Here is a 19,495-nt window from a genome sequence, read left to right as displayed (position 1 = left end):
TTCTCAAAATTTTTACCTTCCATCGCCTCAAATGACTCTAGAGCTGGTTGCTTGTCTATAGCGTATACCTGCATTGGTACTCTTGGTCTGTTCTCTCTTTCATTAGCTTGTCTAGGGTTAGTTTTATCCCCTTGTCAAGCATTATTCCCTCGTTCTGAGGAAACCCTGATTGTGACCGAGTATGAAACACAATTTACTAAACTGTCCAAATTTGCTCCTGAATTGGTGGTTATGAAGCGAAGGAGAGTGAGAGGGCTTATACAATGATTGAATCTGGAGATCCAAGAAGCATTGGCGGCGGTTCAAGTTACTACCTTTACGAAAACTCTTAAGAAAGTTCAAAGAATTAAGAATGCGAAGGCATAGGTAAAAGTTTTCCAAACACGAAAAAGGAGTACAGTTAATAATACACATGAGAAACTTAGAGAAAATATAATGTCTTCCAAAGTAAAAAGAGCGAATCATTCACTTTACCCACCATGGACATTAAGAACACTAGAAAAAGATTCTACAAGAGAAAGTCAAGTGGAAAAAGGGCAACAAGAGGAAATTCTTCGAGAATGCCAAAAAATGGCTCCTTGTTTGGCTTGTGGATACTATGTAAAGACAAATCATACTGAAAATGAATGCTGGGTGAAGGGGCAAAACTGCTTAGTTTGTGGGAGTACTGACAATCAAATTAGCAACTATCCAAAAAAGCAGCAACAAGGGAATAATACTCAACAAGGGGATAAAACTAATTCTAGACAAGCTAATGAAAGAGGAAACAGACCAAGAGTGTCAGCGCAGGTATACGCCATACACAAGCAACCAACTCTAGAGTCATCTGAGGTGATAGAAGGTAAAAATTTTGAAGAGAGTGTGAGGACCCAAAAATTATTTTTAAATTTTTTCCTATTTTTGAAAAATTAATTTATATTTCTTTTTAATTTTACTTTACTTGCTTATTTACTAGCCTTAATTTGATAGTGATTTTAAAGGTTAAGTTAAGATTTTTTCTCTTTTTTTTTTATATTTTAGTGCATGTTAAGTCTTGTAGATTATTAAGGTAGTTTGACCGACAAGTGAGATGTATCCGTTAAATTTGGTGGACAAGAATAAGTGTGGTGCTAGAGAAATTATGCGATTAGAAGTGTTAAAAGTGTATTAGAGAAATCCTAGTTATTTTAGAGATTAAAAACACAAGAGAGACAAAGAGATAGGTTTGAACCATTTGCCGTCATTTGTCACTCATCCCTCAAAGTTTGTCTAAGATCCTTTGACCAATGACTTGTCCTTGCTCTTATTTTAGAAAATTGAAGAAAAATCCATCATCTTTCTTCCTCCCTTTAGCCGACTCCCTTAAGCAAGAAAAAAAAGAGAGTTTCTTCAAGTTTCATCTTGATTCCTAACTAGATTTTGCAGAAAAATCAACTTCAAACTCTAAATCCATCCATAGAAGGCTGCAACAAGGAAGGAAGGAGTTCGGTGAGGTGTGCGTACTAAATTTGGTGGATAAAAGCGGGTATTAAATAAGAGAAAAGTATGTGATTAAAAGTGCCAAGAGAGGCAAAGTAATAGGATTGAACCGGCTCTCGCCATTTGTTACCGGTCGAAGACACCACTCGATCAAAACTTTCTTTCTCTAATCTTCTTATTTTTCTTTTCCTAATTTTATCCTAGGGCTGGCAGAAATTATTGACCAAGAAAGAGAGGAAAAAGAAAAAAAAAAAAAGAGGAAAAATGGATGATTGCCAAGTGTTGGTAATCAAAGCTACCTTTGACCCAAAACTTTCTTCCATTCTTATCTTTCCTAACACAAAAATTCCCTTCATTTTTCTTCTATATTGGCCAACCAAAGAGAGGGAAAAAGAGAGGAAGAGAGCTTCATTTCTCATCTTGATCTTTCCTTGATTGAGTGAAGAATAAACGAGAATCACTAGTTTAATCCGAATAAAGTTGCAACAAGGTGCCAAGGAGGCTTGTAGTGGAGTTATTTAGAGAGGAAAGCTTTGATTTTTTCATTTTCTCCTAGAGGTTGAAGGTATTAAGTTGGAAAACTTTTTTTCTCTTTCTCATCTTGCATTTTATTAGGAAGATGACTTGAATATAGAGGTTTTATGGAAGATAAACTAAATTTGTGAATATTAGTGAAAATTTTCAATTTTGTTTTATAGTTTTCATCCATGATATGATGGTATTTAGCCTTGATATGAATTTGTATGAAAATTTATATCTTTAATGTGACTTTTAACTTCCAAATAAGAATTTCGAACTTTAGTTCCAAATTTCCAGCTGTGAGGACTCGCAAAATTTTCTTATTTAAATTCTTATTTCGAGCTCATTTAATTATTTATTTGGCCAATTGCCTCGAATATTATTTTCTAACCTTATTAGACTTAAATACATGGAATTATGACTTCATTATGTTTTTAAAGCGACTCGTTTCAAAAATTAATTTTTGGAAGCTCGATTAATGAAAATAGTGAAAACGTGTTTGAGAAATTTTAACCAATTAAGAGTACATTAAACTCAGAAAATTGGAGACATGTACAATGTTCTTAAAATAGGTAAATTTAGGTTTAAGTACTCAAGTGATAGTTGGTGGTACGATCGTTATAAGAATTTCTCGAAAGTTTCACTTTATCGCGCCTAAATTGGAAATACGCGTTTTCACGCGCGACTTTATTTGAGGGACGTTATACCATTATTTTGGGACAATTAAGAGTGAATAATATTTATATGAACATAAGTGCATTAGAGGTTTAGTGCACTAGTGAACCAAACGTGAGAGAAAATCGAGCCCTAAATGGACCAAACGAGCCCTAATGAGAGTTGACCTTGGAGTGAGTTTACACCACTCATTTTAATCTTCTCTTGGAAGCTAACCTTGATCAAATCTCACTCTCCCTTCTCTCTCCTATTGCCGGCTAGCCCCTCTCCCTCTCTAACTCCATTGTTTCAAAAATTTCTTCACCAAATCAACAACAAAACTCCAACCAATCTTCACCAAACTTGTAGATCAACTAGCAAACTACTTGGAGGATGGATCTAGCTAACCAAAGGGCTGCATTTCACGATTTCTTGGAGCCTCTTGAGGACCGAAATTTTCTGATCTAAAGTACTAAGGAGGTATACCATAATCCAACACCTTAAACTTGGTTTATGGTAGTAGAAATGCATCTCTAAACACTTGCATGTAAGTGGATGGCTTGATATAGTTGGAAAATTTGAAAAGTGGACTCTATGAACTCCCACTCTTGGGTTGTTGCTGATAAGAGGTTTAATGTTGGATTTTAATGGTGGTTTAGTGGTTAAAATGATAGATCTATGGAATATTATTGTTGGAAACTCAAAGTTGAGGCCATGACAAAAATTTCCGAAACTGCCCCTGCTTTGTTCGGCCATGATAAGGCCAATTTTTTATGATTTAATGGCTTGAATCTGATGTTTATATGTTGTATTAGATGTGTAAAAATTTTCATTGGAAAACATTAACGTTTGGTTGGGCAAATGAATTTATTTGTGAACTAGTCAAGCTGGAAAACTGTTTTCGGATAACCCTGTCCAGCGGTAGCATTTCGACCATAACTTTGTCCTCTGACGTTGAAATCGAGTGCCGTCAGTGGAATTTGAAACTAGACATCCATACCTTTCCAACGGTATAAAATGCACGTTCTGGTTCCATGTGTGGGAGCCGAACCATTCGTTTTAAGATAGTTGTCCTGTTTCTCTGTTCTGCTGGAATGATTTGTAGAGGCAGCAACTTGAGGCTCAATTTCGAGCTGGTTGTTTGCCAAATTTCAAAACATTTTCTTCTGTGAATTTTTAGCCCTATGAATGTATTTTCCAACGCCATAAACCATGCTCAATTACGAGTTAAGTCGACTGAGTTGTGATCAAAACAAGAACACTGCTCTGTTTTGGAAAAATCTAGTTTTGGACAGATTTGAGATGAGACTTGTTGTGGTCTTACTAAATGAAATTCTTGGTGTTAAACACCTACCAAATGTACCATGAATGTTCCTTAGACTTTCCTTTCACATATGAACCATGATTGGAGGATTTTCTTAGCCAAACGATTGGATTTGGAAAGAAAATGATTAAAGGCAGATTGCCTTAAGAATTTTTCCAAACTTTAGTTGGTTCGTTGACTACCTTCCCGAAGGTATTTTTCTGTGAAATTTGATAGAGAGATACCTTTCATATAAGAGTAAAATACTGTCAATTTTGGTACCAATCCAAGTTCTTTTCGATACCTAACTAAACTTCCAATGTTGGAAGTTCAAATCTGGAAATTCTTCTCCAGTCTTGAATTTTCCCCAACTTTGAATTACCATATCTTGGTGCTCGAAACTCCGATTCTTGATCCACTTGTTCTGTCCTAAACCTTACTTGCACCTCTAATTGAGTTATAAATTTCAAGGGCTGGTTTGCAACGAGTGAATTCTGCCAAATTTCCAAAGTTAGCGAAAAACCAACCCCAGCTCAATCCTGAACATTCTGGAACAGTGATTTCAAGCTCATTTTTGAATACCTTCCACTTAGATTCATGGAAAAGTGTCTTCTAAGAACTTTTAGTACTTTCCAAGAGATTTTCAACGGTAGAAAGTTTTCCAATTTTAAACTTGTATAGAGTGAGATACGATTTTTCAAAGATCCATATCAAAACTGAAAATTTTCAACTTTTAAGAAAATAGAGTTTTCCAAGAACCCTTTATTTTTTGGACATTATGCAAACGTTTTAACCTCGATTTCCAAGATAAAAACCCAAATGTTCCTGTACTTTATGAAACGCCACTCGAACCTCGATTTACAAGTAATTAAGGCTCCTTTTCACAAAAATTCCCTAAATTACAATAATGCACGAATTATTTCTCGATAATTGGGTTGGGTGAATAATAATTCACTATTATTTGCTCAGGCGCACACGAGGACCTTCAAGAGGATCCCACGGTGGACGTTTGAATTTTCCTTGACCCTACTTGCACTTAATACTTGGTGAGTGTCAAGTGCATGACTTGTCGTGTTTACTTGATTTTCCTGCTTATATACGTGAATATCACTTGATGAGACGAGTGTGTACTTTATCGCACTCGCTCTCCTTTACTCGAACTTTACTTGCATTAACTTGGTTTTCAAAGTCGATTTGAGTGAATCTCGTCTACTAAAATATACCCGTTTTCATGTGCATGTCGTGTTGCCATGCGTGTCGTGTTGTCGGGTGGAGTGAATCTCCTCGACTTATGGGGACGCCCAATTCTCTTGGCCAATCTTGCAACTCGAGTCAGCATGGGTTTGGTCGAGAAGGTTGATAAACCAAGAGAATAACAAAACACAACTTGATCTTTTGAGATCTTGTTCGGCATACTCGTGGAGTATCGCCCTTTTCGTGCGTGTTCAAAAATCAAAACTTGATCTCTTGAGATCTCGTGAGGCATACTCGACGAGTATTACCTTTTTCGTGCGTGTTTGGTTACGGATCCGAGAGGGTGGAATGTTGGTCGGAGGAAGTAATAAGTGAAGTTTCTACGGATATAATACTCACCCGGATGACGGAGAACCGCGCAAGAGCGGGCAGTGAGGACACTCTTCAACAAACGGCATGCATCGTTAAGAAATATTATAGAACGCACATTTAGTGTCTTGAAGAAGCGGTTTTCAATACTTAAGGGCCCCATGCAGAAGTATATGATGGCTACTCAAAATAATATTAGCCTGACTTCTTGTGCCTTGCACAACTTCATGCGCGAGCATGTTCCAAATGACGCATATTTTGTTGAAGAAGAAGCAGATATAGCATTGACAGATAACATAAACCCCTTCAACCCAATGCCCGCAGCACAAGCTCCAGATATGTCGGCTGCAGGAATTGCTGAATGGAATGAAAGTAGGAGAGCAATAGCCGATATGATGTACTATCATCAACACCAGTAGAACATCTCCTGTCATTATTTGTTCAGATAGTACGCCCAATAAATTGTACACTTATGTCTCATCTATATATTAAAAAATTGATAATTGTTTAAGTGCAAATGGCATTCAGTATTTCAAACACAGAGGAAAAAAAAATTAAATGTTGTTTTTCAAAAACAGTGAATCCATACACGCTTGTTTTTCAAAAACACTCTATTTTTGAAAAACAACTAATCCAAACAACATTGATTGTTTTCCAAAAAATGAATAGTGCTGTTTTTGTAAAATACCCCCAAAAACAGCATATCCAAACGGAGCCTATACTTTAATCTACAAAATCTTAATTTTTCTCCAAATACAAAAAAGATGGAAGGAAAATAAACAATAAATAAATAAGAAACACCAAAGATGGAAGGGAAATATAAAATAAATAAATAAATAAAAAATATCAAATCTTTTTTAACTACAAATATCATTATAGGTTTTTAAACCAAATGTTTAATGGTATTTTAATTTCTTATTTATCTATTTCTTACTTCAATTTCTTCTTTTATATGTTTGGAGCAAAAAAAAGGATAAAATACCAAAAAACTCGTTGTAATTTGCTAAATTTTTAATTTAACTCTCTCTGATTTGAAAACCCACAGTATAACTCCCTTTGATTTCAACTAAATTGAAATTTAGACGAAAAGCATCGAATCTAAGGGTTATACGTAAAATATCAATATTGCCCCTCTATAAATGAATTTCCTATGATCTGTCAAATATTCAATTTAACTCTCTCTGATTTAAAAAACTACACTATAACTCTCTGTGATTTCAACTAAATTGAAAATTGAACAAAAAACATCTCACATATAGTAGGGAGAATATTGACATTTCACACACAACCGTTAGATTAGATACTTTCTATTCAATTTTTAATTTAGTCGAAACTACCAAGAATTCTAGTGTAAGTTTTCAAATCAAAGGAAGTTAAATTGAGAATTTGTTAAATCATAGGAAATTTTTTGATATTTTACCCAAAAAGAAATAATGAAAGGATAATTTGTCAATTTATTAGTTTGATTGACTTTTTATTATTGACCATTAGTTTTAACAAAAAAATAATAATGATATTTTAACCCAAATCATGAGGGAGTTGTATATAAAATTTTAAACCATATGAGAGTTATGTGGTAAAGCACCAAACCACAGAGAGGTAAAAGATAATTTACCCTATTCATTTTGAACCATGTCTTCTTACATTTGGATGGGAAAGTTAATTAGACATCTTGGTGGCTAGAAGATCAAACTCAAACAAATTCAAAAGCATCTTTTTGTCATCTCAAATCACTTAGATTCCATGAATCCACTTCCTTTAAATTTTGAAGACAACTTTTGTTTTGCATTTACATGGAAGAAAATTATTATATTTTGTCGCGTAAAGAACAATAAGGAGCTATAAATAAGAGAATTACTTAGGGCAAAGAGAGATTGGATAGTTAGCTAATTAATTTTCTAATCTTAGAAATTAGTTCTAGTTTTTCTTTAACTTAAGAAAAAGAAAGCAAAAGTGAAGAACTACTTTTGTTCCAATCTTAAAGAATAAAGTTGTAAAGAAGAGCTTGAGGAGCTTGAGGAGCTTGTTTTGAATAAGATTTATTCAAATTTCACTCTTACTTCTTCATGTTATTCATATTTTGTTACAAGAGTATCATGTGTCTTGACATGTCAAATTCCATGACTAGCTAAACTATTTGTTCTTAGAGGTAAAGATGAACTTGTAGTTTTTTTATTGGTGTTAATGTGTATTGAATTTCACTATCTTGTGAAATTGTTGATTCATATATTTACTCTGATATTTATAGTTATTTGATCACCAACTATGAATCATTCAAACACGTGTTAGTGCATAAAATTTGCCTTGCATTTGTAATTCAAAAAATATAAATCCTAAATTACATGTTCACATTAATAGGAGATGAATTTAGGTGGATTCAAATTTATAACTTCATTGTATTTCATGAGCGTGTGCTAAATTAATTTATCATACAAATAGGTGAAGGTTTAGTATAAGTAAGTTTGTTTATTTATGAAAACAATTTACAAATAATTTTGAAAGTTATCTTCTTAATAAGTCACAAGTTAATAGCCTAGATCACTTTTATGTTATTCATATTTTGTTACAAGAGTATTATATGTCTTGACATGTCAAATTCCATGACTAGCTAAACTATTTGTTTTTAGAGGTAAAGATGAACTTATAGTTTGTTGATTGGTATTAACATGTGTTGAACTTCCCTATCTTTTGAACTTATTGGTTCATATATTTACTCTCATATTTAAAGTTATTTGATCACCAACTATGAATCATTTAAGCACGTGTCAGTGCATAAAATTTGCCTTACATGTATAGTTCAAAATATATGAATCCTAAATTACATGCTCACATTAGTAGGAGATGAATTTAGGTGGTTTCAAGTTTACAACTTCATTGTATTTCATAAGCATGTTCTAAGTTAATTTATCATGCAAATATGTGAAGACTTAGTACAAGTATGTTTGTTTATTTATGAAAACAATTTACAAATAATTTTGAAAGTTATATTCTTAATAAGTCACATGTCGACCCAACCCGTACACTTGCGGAAAAGCAAGGTAATTGAGATTAATTAATTGAATAATTAGAAATTTTTAACTTAAAGCCTAAACAACGTCCAATACGAGGGATGATTATCACCGTCTTATAGAGGATGATGATGCTGTACTGTAAAGGGGTAGAAATGGTAGTTGGGCCTTCTAATGATCAATCTAGAGTCATGCTGATGAAGGGAGAAATCAAGTCCTTTGGTATTTGATCATGATGAAACTACGGTGGTGATGAATTTTGAGACGTGGCTTAGTGGAGAATTTTGGTAGGTAAGGCAGTACCAGTATTGAGCTGGCTATGCGTCCTTGTGCTAGCTTGATGGGTGAAAAGAGAAAAAGAGTTGGACGATGCTGCTAAGGTCTCTCTTCCTGTTTTTCTTTTTGGGTGAGAAAATATAAATGGCTCTAGTTAAGTTAATAAACCGGATTTTTTTAAACTTTTGTACATTCCAAAATAATAGTAAAAAGTTAAAAGATTAGCAGAACTAGTTGAAAAATGGGTGTCTACAGGTTGAATCACTTATATGACATCATCAATAGAGATGGCAACGTGGTGGGAGAGCTCTCCTTATTAAAACTGATTCAGAAATAAACAAACTAAAGTTAGTATAAAATAGGCGGTATAACCGACCATATAATGCTTAGGCGGTAGACACCAGTCATATAATACTTAAGCGGTAAAACCGACCATAGAAAAGGGTTGTGGCAACCCAATAAAGACAAATAACAAAACAAAATAAAAGACACAGAGATTTACGTGGTTCGGTCAAATTGACCTACGTCCACGGGCGGAGGAGGAGCAAATCTTTCACTATGAAAAAGATATACAAAAATCTTAGGAAAATGGTTTCTAAACCCAAAAGACACCTAATACTAAAACACAAGAGAGTCCAAAATATTTCTACTACAAAAGGCTTAATGACCCAAAGGCTCAAATAGCCTACTAATGCTCTCTTGGTTTGGTGCACTTAACTTCATCTTAGACCTCCTTATTTATAGTTGAATAAGGAAAACCATACCAATACAAGCCTTCGATGTGGGATAAAATTATGCCACAAAAGTCAAAAATTGTGGCTTTGAAAAAATCAACAAATCACCACCTTGACATAATTTCTAATCCCACCAAAAACTGCTCCACCTTCTCCACATAAGCCCCAATGGACCTAAATCACCAACAACGAATACCAACCAAGTCCAAGCACTGCTTGAACTTGTAAGCTGGAAGAGATTTTGTAAACATATCGGCTGGATTGTCCTTGGTATTGATTTTCTGAACAAGGACCTTTCCTTCAACAATGATATCCCGAATGAAGTGATAGTTCACATCAATGTGATAGTCAAAGTGTTGTACACTTGACTAAAGACCAGAAGTATCATGAGAGGACGAAGTGCTATACACTTGACTAAAGTAGTGCTTGGACTTGGATACACTTGACTAAAGACCAGATGTATCATGAGAGGACGAAGTGCTATACACTTGACTAAAGCAGAGCTTGGACTTGGTTAGTATCATGTGAAGTATCACTTCATTCGTAATATCATTGCTGAAGAAAAGGTCTTGTTCAGAAAATCAATACCAAGGACAATCCAGCCGATATGTTTACAAAACCTCTTCCAGCTTACAAGTTCAAACAGTGCTTGGACTTGGTTGGTATTCGTTGTTGGTGATTTAGACCCATTGGGGCTTATGTGGAAAAGGTGGAGCAGTTTTTGATGGGACTAGAAATTATGCCAAAATAGAGATTTGTTGATTTTTTCAAAACCACAATTTTTTATTTTTGTGGCATAATTTTATCCCGCATCGGAGGCTTGTGTTGGTATGGTTCCCCTTATTCAACTATAAATAAGGAGGCCTAAGATGAAATTAAGTGCACCAAACCAAAAGAGCATTAGTAGGCTATTTGGGCCTTTGGGTCATTAAACCTTTTGTAGTAGAAATACTTTGGGCTCTCTCGTGTTCTAGTATTAGGTGTTTTTTGGGTTTAGGAACCACTTTCCTAAGGTTTTTGTATATCTTCTTCATAGTGAAAGATTTGCTCCTCCTCCGCCCGTGGACGTAGGTCAATTTGACCGAATCACGTAAATCTCTGTGTCTTTTATTTTGCTTTGTTATTTGTCTTTATTGGGTTGCCACAACCCTTTTCTATGGTCGGTTTTACCGCCTAAGTATTATATGACTGGTGTCTACCGCATAAGCATTATATGGTCGGTTATATCGCCTATTTTATTCTAACTTTAGTTTATTTATTCCTGGACCAGTCCTAACACTCCTCATCTCCCGCCCAGTGTTATAAAAGTTTCCCCCGTTCCCGCCCCATCCCCCGCTTCCCCCACCCCGACCCTAGCTCCACAATCCTCACGAGTGCCCTGGACGTGGCCACTATATTTCGTATTTTTTATTTAGCCTCATTTTTTCTACACATATGACAAAACGAGTGCCCCAGAGGTGGCCACTATATTTAGCCTCGTTTTTATTTAGCCACACATTTTACTTGATCATAAGCTACAGGGCTTCATTTTTGGGTTTGGCACGCGGTCAATTGTATTGTAGCGGTATAATCCTAGTGGGGCGTGTTAGGATCCTAACATATTAAGAAATCATGAATCCTATGCCCTTGATCTCTGTTATAGGGCTTGTGGTGTTTGCAATCGAGAAATTGGTTCACTAGTAGTCACTAATCCATCTTATATGGACACTCTTACTTCCCATAATTGGAGATGTTGCAATCACAGTCAAGAACATTTGGTGCTAGTATAACAGTAAGTTCTAGCCAAAAAACTGATATATTCTTTTGTCTGTCTACTAATCAAAAGAGACTCAAAAGAATTGAATGATATGAAGAACAAAGCTTTTGTCAAAATATATATTGGTCCCTCCCCCACCCCATTTGAAGTAGAAGGAGAAAAATTCTCCCCTGTCCCATTCCTTCCCCTGCAAGGCAAGGCACCTGTCGCGTTGTCATCCCTAATCTTCGATGTACTTGTCTTGATTGAGTCTAAGGCGATAACATAGGCCAGCATGTTGAGAGGATCATACTCACCAAATCTACATATATCATGCACTTCGGTCCTTCCAAAACCCCTCCCACAAGACTTCTCTCTATTCGTTACTCATCAACAACATAGAGCTAACTCTAATGTAACATGAAACCATAAGGATCTACCTGGCTCCTCTTCATATATAGCTCATACTTGAGCTCAGATATAGCATTGATATAGGTCCAAGCACTAATTTATGAAGAAAATTTGTGTTAAACCTTTCCAAGAACCAATTAGCTACCAAATCTGTTTAAGATTCTACTATTCAAACAACGGATTTTCCATGATAAATCAAAAAGCTAAGGCAGGTCCAGCAGCATGCTTAACAGCAATAAGATTCAGATAAAAGAAACACAATCAAATCACAAATTCAATAACTAGAAATGCAGTAGAAAAATGAACTCAAAAAAACATGCAATTATATTCTGTTTTTCACTGTGATGTGAAAATTTACACTCACAGCATAGTGGAAAGCCTGCACATTAGCTGAATCACTGGATGAGTGACCTGTAGGCGTGAAACCAAATGCACCCAGCTTACAAGCTCCATTAGATGTGATCAAGATAGTCTGCAACATCAGATGAAGAATTCCTACATCAAATTATGTACATTAGTTATAACGAACCTAATGGCTTTCTGCCTTGCACCAGAAGCAAACCAACATGATTTTTCTTAAGAGAATCTATTGCTTTGCCTATGCACAATATTTTGAAACAACATAAAGCAACAATGACAAACCATCTTTAGGTCCAACATCTAGCAGAGACATCCATTGTCATTGTTTGGACCTTTGACATGACAAGAAGTTAAATATACTTCATGCTTCCAACACAAACACCAAAAACAACCGTTCCCTAACCTTCCTGACCTCCAAAAGAAAATTATAAGCAAGTTTAAGAGCTATAATTGTGTCAATGCTCAAAAAGCTATCAACAATGACCCAAAGTATCTTAAAAACAAACAAAAAAAGGAAGTCACTAACAGAGAATATCAGGAAACTTCATGTTTGGCACAAAAATGGGAGAAGCAGAGAAGCAGGAAGGTAGCACAATTTTTGGGTTTTGCATAAAAAGGATTGCTCAAGCTTATTTAGAACCAGGAATTCGAGGGAAAACAGGGCAACACTCCCAATCTTCTGTACTGCTCACCCGGTGCAATCTGCCAAGTGGAGGCTATGAAGTATGACCGCACGAATTGAACTACTCGATTTAGCTCCTCAACTTTGAAATCCAAGTAGTTGAAAAAAGAAGAGAAAAAATAAAATAAAATAGCCGGCACTAATGTTTGCTTATAGGGAAAGCCTTTAAAGAAGTTAAAAAGAAAAAAACCGCACACACACACACTCTCACAAAAAAAAAGGGCAGCATAACATCCTGACTTACTAGTAAACAGAAAAATAAGCCTCAACAGGCGTTATCACAAAAGTAAAACGTAAAGAATGCCAAGTCAAAAACTTGCATTTGCATAATAGTTCAGCACTAAGCAAAATATTGGACATAAAAGGCTTAATGTAAACCAAATATATTAGATTTCTTTTGAAGTTTTTCTCAAATGCAGACAAGTCAAAGTTTTTACACCAATATATCTTCTTCAAAATCCACACACACAAATACAACCTATGCATAGTATATGAATACAAAAACACCCTAATTGAGTAAACAAATAGCATTTCCTTACAGAGAGAGTGCAATTCATCACTTTAAAGTAGCTTCCAGAGGGTTCTCACTTCTCAGCTGATCATAAATATGAACTACAAAAGATTTCTCGAACAACAACAAATTATGAAAACTGAAACAAAAATCCCAAAAGAAAAAAGACTTTTCAGCAAAATTGAGCCTAAGATGATTAATCACTACATGTAGTTATATTGATCCCAATTCTAAAGAAAACGAAAAACCCAAACAATGGCTCCAAAAAAAATAAAGGAAAAAAGGAAAAGGGATTACTTAGCCTACTTTATACCTTGAGCTGTGCTTTCAGAACAAGAAATTGAAAGAAAGATAGCCCTTTTTGCAGTAAAATCTGATAAGTGTGCAGCCCATGAGTGAAACTGGAGTAATAGAAAAATGATCCCTTCAGCTGCTACGAGCTCCAATTGACAAACCCATAGATCATAAACTTGAAAGATCCAATCTTTTGGACAAATTCAAGATTAGAACACACTAAATTTGGAGAAAATGTGAACCCTAAATTATCCAGGTCACAGAAGAAAGGGGGGAGACCTCTTTGGCTCCAGTTCTGAAATTCATTAAATTTTGGGTTTAATAGTCAGATGGCCCTCCAAAATGATGAAAAGCTTTGAATAGAGCAAGAAATATTTTCAATTTAACCCTCAGAACAAGAAAATTTATGGTACCTTGCTCTAAGTTTCCCCATATTCATGTTAGAGTTTTACATTCCCCCCTAAAGTCTTCTTATATCAACAGTTTGCTCCTTTTAACATTTGATATGAAAGCGCTTATAATTTTGTGAGTATAATTAAACTCCACTTTTGTTTTAATGTGTTCAAAACAAGCATATTAGCACTATGCCTAATTTTAATAGATATTATGTTACTAATTGGGCCGTAAACGAAACTAATCAAATCGAACAAACCAAAACGCCCTAATGCTCGAGTTTGTTTAATTATATTTTAATGGCTTTGATATTGCATTCCAGTTTGGCTTGATTATTTATTGAGACACAAGCAAGATTTTTATCAAACTGAACTTTAATCAAACTCATAACTTGAATTTTTTTTACTTATATATTCCAATTCAAGCTCATAACTTTAATTTTTTTTTTTTACTTATATATTCCAATTCTATACTAATCGAGTCAACTTTGAAATTATGAATAAAAAATATGATTCAAGTTTAAACCAAACTCGTACAAACTCTAAGTCAAACTAGACCCAAATATCAAGTAGTTTGATTTCGTCATTCATCCCTACTCACAAACTATATTAACATTTTAGTGATTACTATATATTATTTATTTCTTCAATCTCCGAGATAATGGGGTCCGTTACAAACTTTTCATTTTAATCTATCCTTCTCTTTAACTATATTAAGAACGATTAATTATTGGAGTAACTACTCGTACAAATAGTTCAATAGGCAAACTAAATTAATCCAACTCTGTCAAAATCTTGCTCATGAGAACCATATAAGCTTGGAACTAATGAATTTCAATAACTCTTTTTTTTTTTTAAACCTTCTCACACTCTTCTTACACCCATCTGTTGTCACATATAGGATTCGAATTCTGAACCTAACAACAGAAAAAACTCTAAACACCCTTCTCTGGTCACTGGGGAACCTCAAGAACCTAGCTTGTTAATTCTAAATATGAGCCAACTCGCATTGTTTGAGACAGTCTTATGTTATATTTTATTGGAGTATTATTTCCTTAAGAACAATAATATCACGTACAAGTTCTTGCCTTACATCCGTTGTTCTATAAATTATCTTACAAATTGCCTTGCATTTGTTGTTCTATAAGATTACTCAAATTAAAACAAGTCGTCATTTGCACTCTAGTGTCCTGATGGATTATTTTTTTGGTATCTGCACTTTCCCTTACATATGCACCAATTTGTATATATCTATGTTATTTTTATTGTAATAGCATCTTTAGGGAAAACACAACAATTCGTTATTGTACTAATTTAACCTTCCAAAATATAGTACTACAATTTCTCATAAACGATTCTTTGACAAAATTGGTTCTTGCCAACTTTATTTTTGAAGTGTTTCCCTATATATACTTTTAAGTGGGCTTCATTAGATCCTAGAGAATCATTTATTTTAGTGCTATTTTTTTTTTTTTTTTTGCCTTTGAAACCTAAATGATATGGTTGTCTAATTGCTTCTCCTCATCTTTAATTTGCTAGTTTAGAATGAGATTGACTTTGTGATTGTTTAATCTGAGCTTTATTTTTACTAAGATTCGTCATAATTATTTTTGAAGAAAGAGGGGGCGAGGATAGACTTAAGAAGTACATAGACATACTCCATATTATGACGATAAAGTATTTTTTTCCACATATGAAAAGTCATGATTAGAAATAGAAATTCTAAAAGAAAAATGTTGTATGAATAACAAATGAGTGAGAAAAGTAATTAATTAGTGCCATAAAAATAGTAGTTTTGCGATGCGCTTTGCAAAAGGAGTAAACTCAGTTCCTTGAACATTGCTTCATAATTAAAGAAGCCTAATGAGTATGTGACTCTTAGTTATAGGAATAGTTTGTCATTTGCATAAGAATGCCATGAATTACATTTGAAAAAATGATGACCTAATATGCAAGAAATAATTCAATATTAATATTTTTTTTTTTGCCAAAAGTAAAATTTTTTTCCCATTGATCAAACATTGAAAGCTTTACATAAAATTTTTTTCCCATTTTTTCCCCTAGTTTCTCTATATCTATACACTCAGACCATTATTGACTCTAATTAAAATTAGATCTAAAAAAGACAGAAAAACTAAACAAAAGGAAAGTGCAAGACATAATCTATCCAGGAAAATATTGATGGTCCAGACAAACGTCAGGTTCTCCCATGTTCTCGGGACTTTAGACCAAGACACAAGAGTAAATCTCACAGCAATTACAATGTTGTTTACCACATTCACTGCTAGCAATCTACCTTTTCTTGAAAGCACAAGTATTCCAAGCTTGCCAAAGATGATAAATTGTAGCAGCAAAAGCAAGTCTTCTCAATTAGTTGAGAAAAGAACCTATGCTAGAAAATGCACGCTCAAAGAAAATATGCCTCTGGACTCATCCTTTTCGTGACACAGTTCACAAGTTGGGGATAACGATCTAATTCTGCAGCCTCTCAACCTATCTTTTGCGTTTAACCTTTGTCTCAACAACGGCCAACAAAACAAAATCAAAGCGAGGGACACATCCTTTTGCCCACACCAATTTGTTCCTTTTCTCCTTTCCACCAGCAGGGAATACCTTCTCCATAGCAGATTGTACAGAGAACTAACCACTACTAGAACCTAACCACTTAACATTGGTCAGCTCTATGCGAGTTATCCAAGAGGCTTACCGGAGAAACTTTGTTGCAAAGCAAGGAGTACCTCGTTAGTACATCTCCTTCCCTTTGGCCAATTCCATCTTACTATTCTTAATTAGATTCACGACCTTGGAGGTTTTATCCATTCCCAAACTCCTCAATAGAGACTCAGAGAACTAATAATGCAATGGCCCTAATGGATGCCATATCACATCCATCACCAATCAAGCCTTGAATAAATGGATAAATCAGAGGTCTAAGTCCTGGAACTTTTCTCCATAGCCACGAGGTATGAATTGGCTCCTTGACCTCCCAAATACTACGATTCTTCAGCATATAAGAATGGATCCGTTTAACCCACAAAGAGTCCTTTTTTTGACATATATTAATTCCGTATCAGCTTCATTATCAGGCATTTATTCCACAAACCAATCTCCCTTAATCCCTAATCCTTCGACTTTCTTTCGCTTGCATATATCTTTCAAACTCATTTTAGCTGCATAGTGAGTTTCTAATTCTGCAGCCCAAAGAAAAGAAACTAACATGCTTTCAATTCGTCTTGCCACAGCTTTAGGCAACAAAAGCACACTTGTCTAGTCTTGATGCACCCCACTGAGAACTGAAATAATCAGTTGAACCCTGCCCGCATAGCTAAGCTTCTTAGCAGCCCAACTTTTAATTTTTTGCTGAATTTTATTAAAAATAGGCAAGCAATCTTTATAACTCAGCCTGGTAGTGATCAAAGAAAGTCCTACGTAGCTCACAAGAAGAGTCCCTCGAGGCATTGGAACAAAAGAACACAGTTGCAAGCCCATCATGTCATCTACTCCCGATAAGAATACATTTAACTTTTTGCTAGAACTTCTAAGGAATTATTAAAATGCTATGAAAGCTGAAGCAAAAAAGGATTCTTCAACAATCAAAAGTTTAAATTATTGAGCATTAATAGACATATTTCATAATCCAACATTAAAATGCGTTAAGTCTCATACTCAATAATTGCCATGGATAAGGATTAATGGAAGTTGGGTTACAAAAGACAAAAAAAAATGTCTCGTTTAAAGTTCACAACACAAGTAAGCAGCCAAAGTTCATTGAAAAACTTAACTTTTTTCTCATTGCAAAACTTCTTCTATGGTTTAAATATTTTCTTTTTATGTTGAGATGGGCACAATGCAAATAAAAGAGCTTTTAATAACAATATCTGGTGGGGCTTATAGAGAATTATTTCAATTAACTTTTATTAAAAAATCTCTAACCTTCAATTTTTTTCCCGTACATTTCAGATTCTTTGCTGGCTAGGTATACGTAATTACATCATCTTAACAAGTGTCATTTTTCTATATAAATAACTATACTCATTGGCCATATTCATCGCAACTAAGAGAAGCACAACACTAGCTTCCATTCAAACTCCATGGGGGCGTAGACAGAAGAAAGCCAGGTATAAGTTTAATTCCTTTCTTTTGAAATTTTTCATTTAGACATGAATGTTTGATGTTCTTGGTACTCGAATTAAAGTCAAATAACAAACATATTCTATTTTCTATGTAAATTAAAAACAACCTAGTGTCAAATTGTGCATCCCTTGAGCTTAACTTACATACTTATCAACCAATCAATCCTTTTTTTGGTGAAAAAGGTCATGGGTTTTGCATATGGTGGATATGGATCTAGCGACGAAGTTTCTTTGATATAGGAGAAGATGTTGAATTGTTTCTCTCTGCAGAACAAATCCAACAATTTGAAGTGTAGTTTAGTATTCGTCCTCACTTTCATAAGATAAATCATAAGCTTACTGCATTCTGTAACATCTTTTTTTTTTTAAATGACTTATATTATAGAAAAAAAAAAACCTTTTTTCTCATTTTCTCAGTGATATGATCCGAAACTTTTGGCTAACTCTTTTTTTGTTAGTTTAACTTTTGCCATCTCTGTGTTGTTATTTTGACTTTGAAGTTGCCGAATAAACCAACTAAAACTGTTGAAGGTTTCAAGGATTGCCCACATCCGACTAAAGATGATCAACAGTAACGTGGTACAAGCCTTGGGCTTTCATCCAGCCAAATAGAATTTTTGTTTCAAAATAAAAGAAACCAAAATAAGGTATACTATATTTCTTAAAGGAACAAACTGCGTATACTTTTATGGGTTTTCTTGGGTTGTATATAATTTGCATTACGATAATTCAATACTATTTTTTTCAGTTTTAGAAAGAAAGAGAAGAGAATGATGCTCTTGGAGTAGAAAATGAGAAACTTTATATAGAGAATCATACATTAAAAGGAATGATAATGGATCCTTTTTCTCATAAAATGTCATGAGGAACTTACCGACGACGAGACAAGGCAATTACATTTGTAAACATTATCCATTAAAAATGTCAAACCGAAAAAATTAAAGAGGTGGATCCTAGTTTTCTTGTCATTGAATTAATTGAGTATATATTACCATGAAAGTATAATTTCTCTTTGTCTTACTGCTTTTTCTGTTCCCCCCCCCCCCCTCCCCCTCTATGCAGCTTGATGGATTAGTTACCTTTGTAGCCCATTTAAGTAACAAACAGAGTATGTGATCCCAAAATGACTTTGAATTTGGAAACCTAGTTGGATGCATGCTGCTGAAGACATGAAGTGCAGCACAAATAATTAAGAACGATTGAAAGATCAATTTAATATGAGATATTCCCATTTTATCATTAGAATTCAAAACCGACCATCCTTGAAGGACATTTTTTAATATACAATTGTGACATCTTTTTTACTGTGATTTTGGTTCTCATGAGTTGTTGATTGTAAAATGTGAGTACAAAATGAAGGAATCATCCCTAAGACGAATAGGTTATTGATCTTTCATGATTGTTTTGAACAAGTACAATCACCCCAAATTTACAATTTACAATTTTATTGGATTCCACGAAT

General features: G+C 34.4%; 1 protein-coding gene across 20 annotated transcripts in view; it reads right to left on the bottom strand.

The window, feature by feature from the left end:
- Positions 1–13,869, bottom strand: part of LOC113717847 (uncharacterized) — a 29,676-nt gene extending 15,807 nt beyond the window's left edge. For 2 of the 20 annotated variants that reach the window (XR_003454513.2, XR_003454512.2), the window contains exons 1-2: positions 13,528–13,847; positions 12,026–12,133 (exon numbers count right to left, since the gene is read on the bottom strand). Coding sequence is in view for 7 of the 20 variants with exons in the window: in XM_072072787.1 (XP_071928888.1) it covers positions 5,682–5,897; positions 12,026–12,156; positions 12,304–12,334 (378 nt within the window). In the remaining 13 variants the exon portion in view is untranslated. Of the gene's footprint in view, positions 1–5,589; positions 5,925–11,195; positions 11,755–12,025; positions 12,157–12,303; positions 12,429–13,242; positions 13,316–13,527 lie in introns of those variants that run through there. The other 18 variants (XR_003454511.2, XR_003454509.2, XM_072072787.1 and 15 more) reach the window with 17 other exon arrangements.
- Between the last annotated feature and the right edge of the window lie 5,626 nt (positions 13,870–19,495).

This window comes from Coffea arabica, chromosome 11e (genome assembly GCF_036785885.1).
Source record: "Coffea arabica cultivar ET-39 chromosome 11e, Coffea Arabica ET-39 HiFi, whole genome shotgun sequence".
NCBI classification, from domain to species: domain Eukaryota; kingdom Viridiplantae; phylum Streptophyta; class Magnoliopsida; order Gentianales; family Rubiaceae; genus Coffea; species Coffea arabica.
This window is presented reverse-complemented; position numbering and strand designations above follow the sequence as displayed.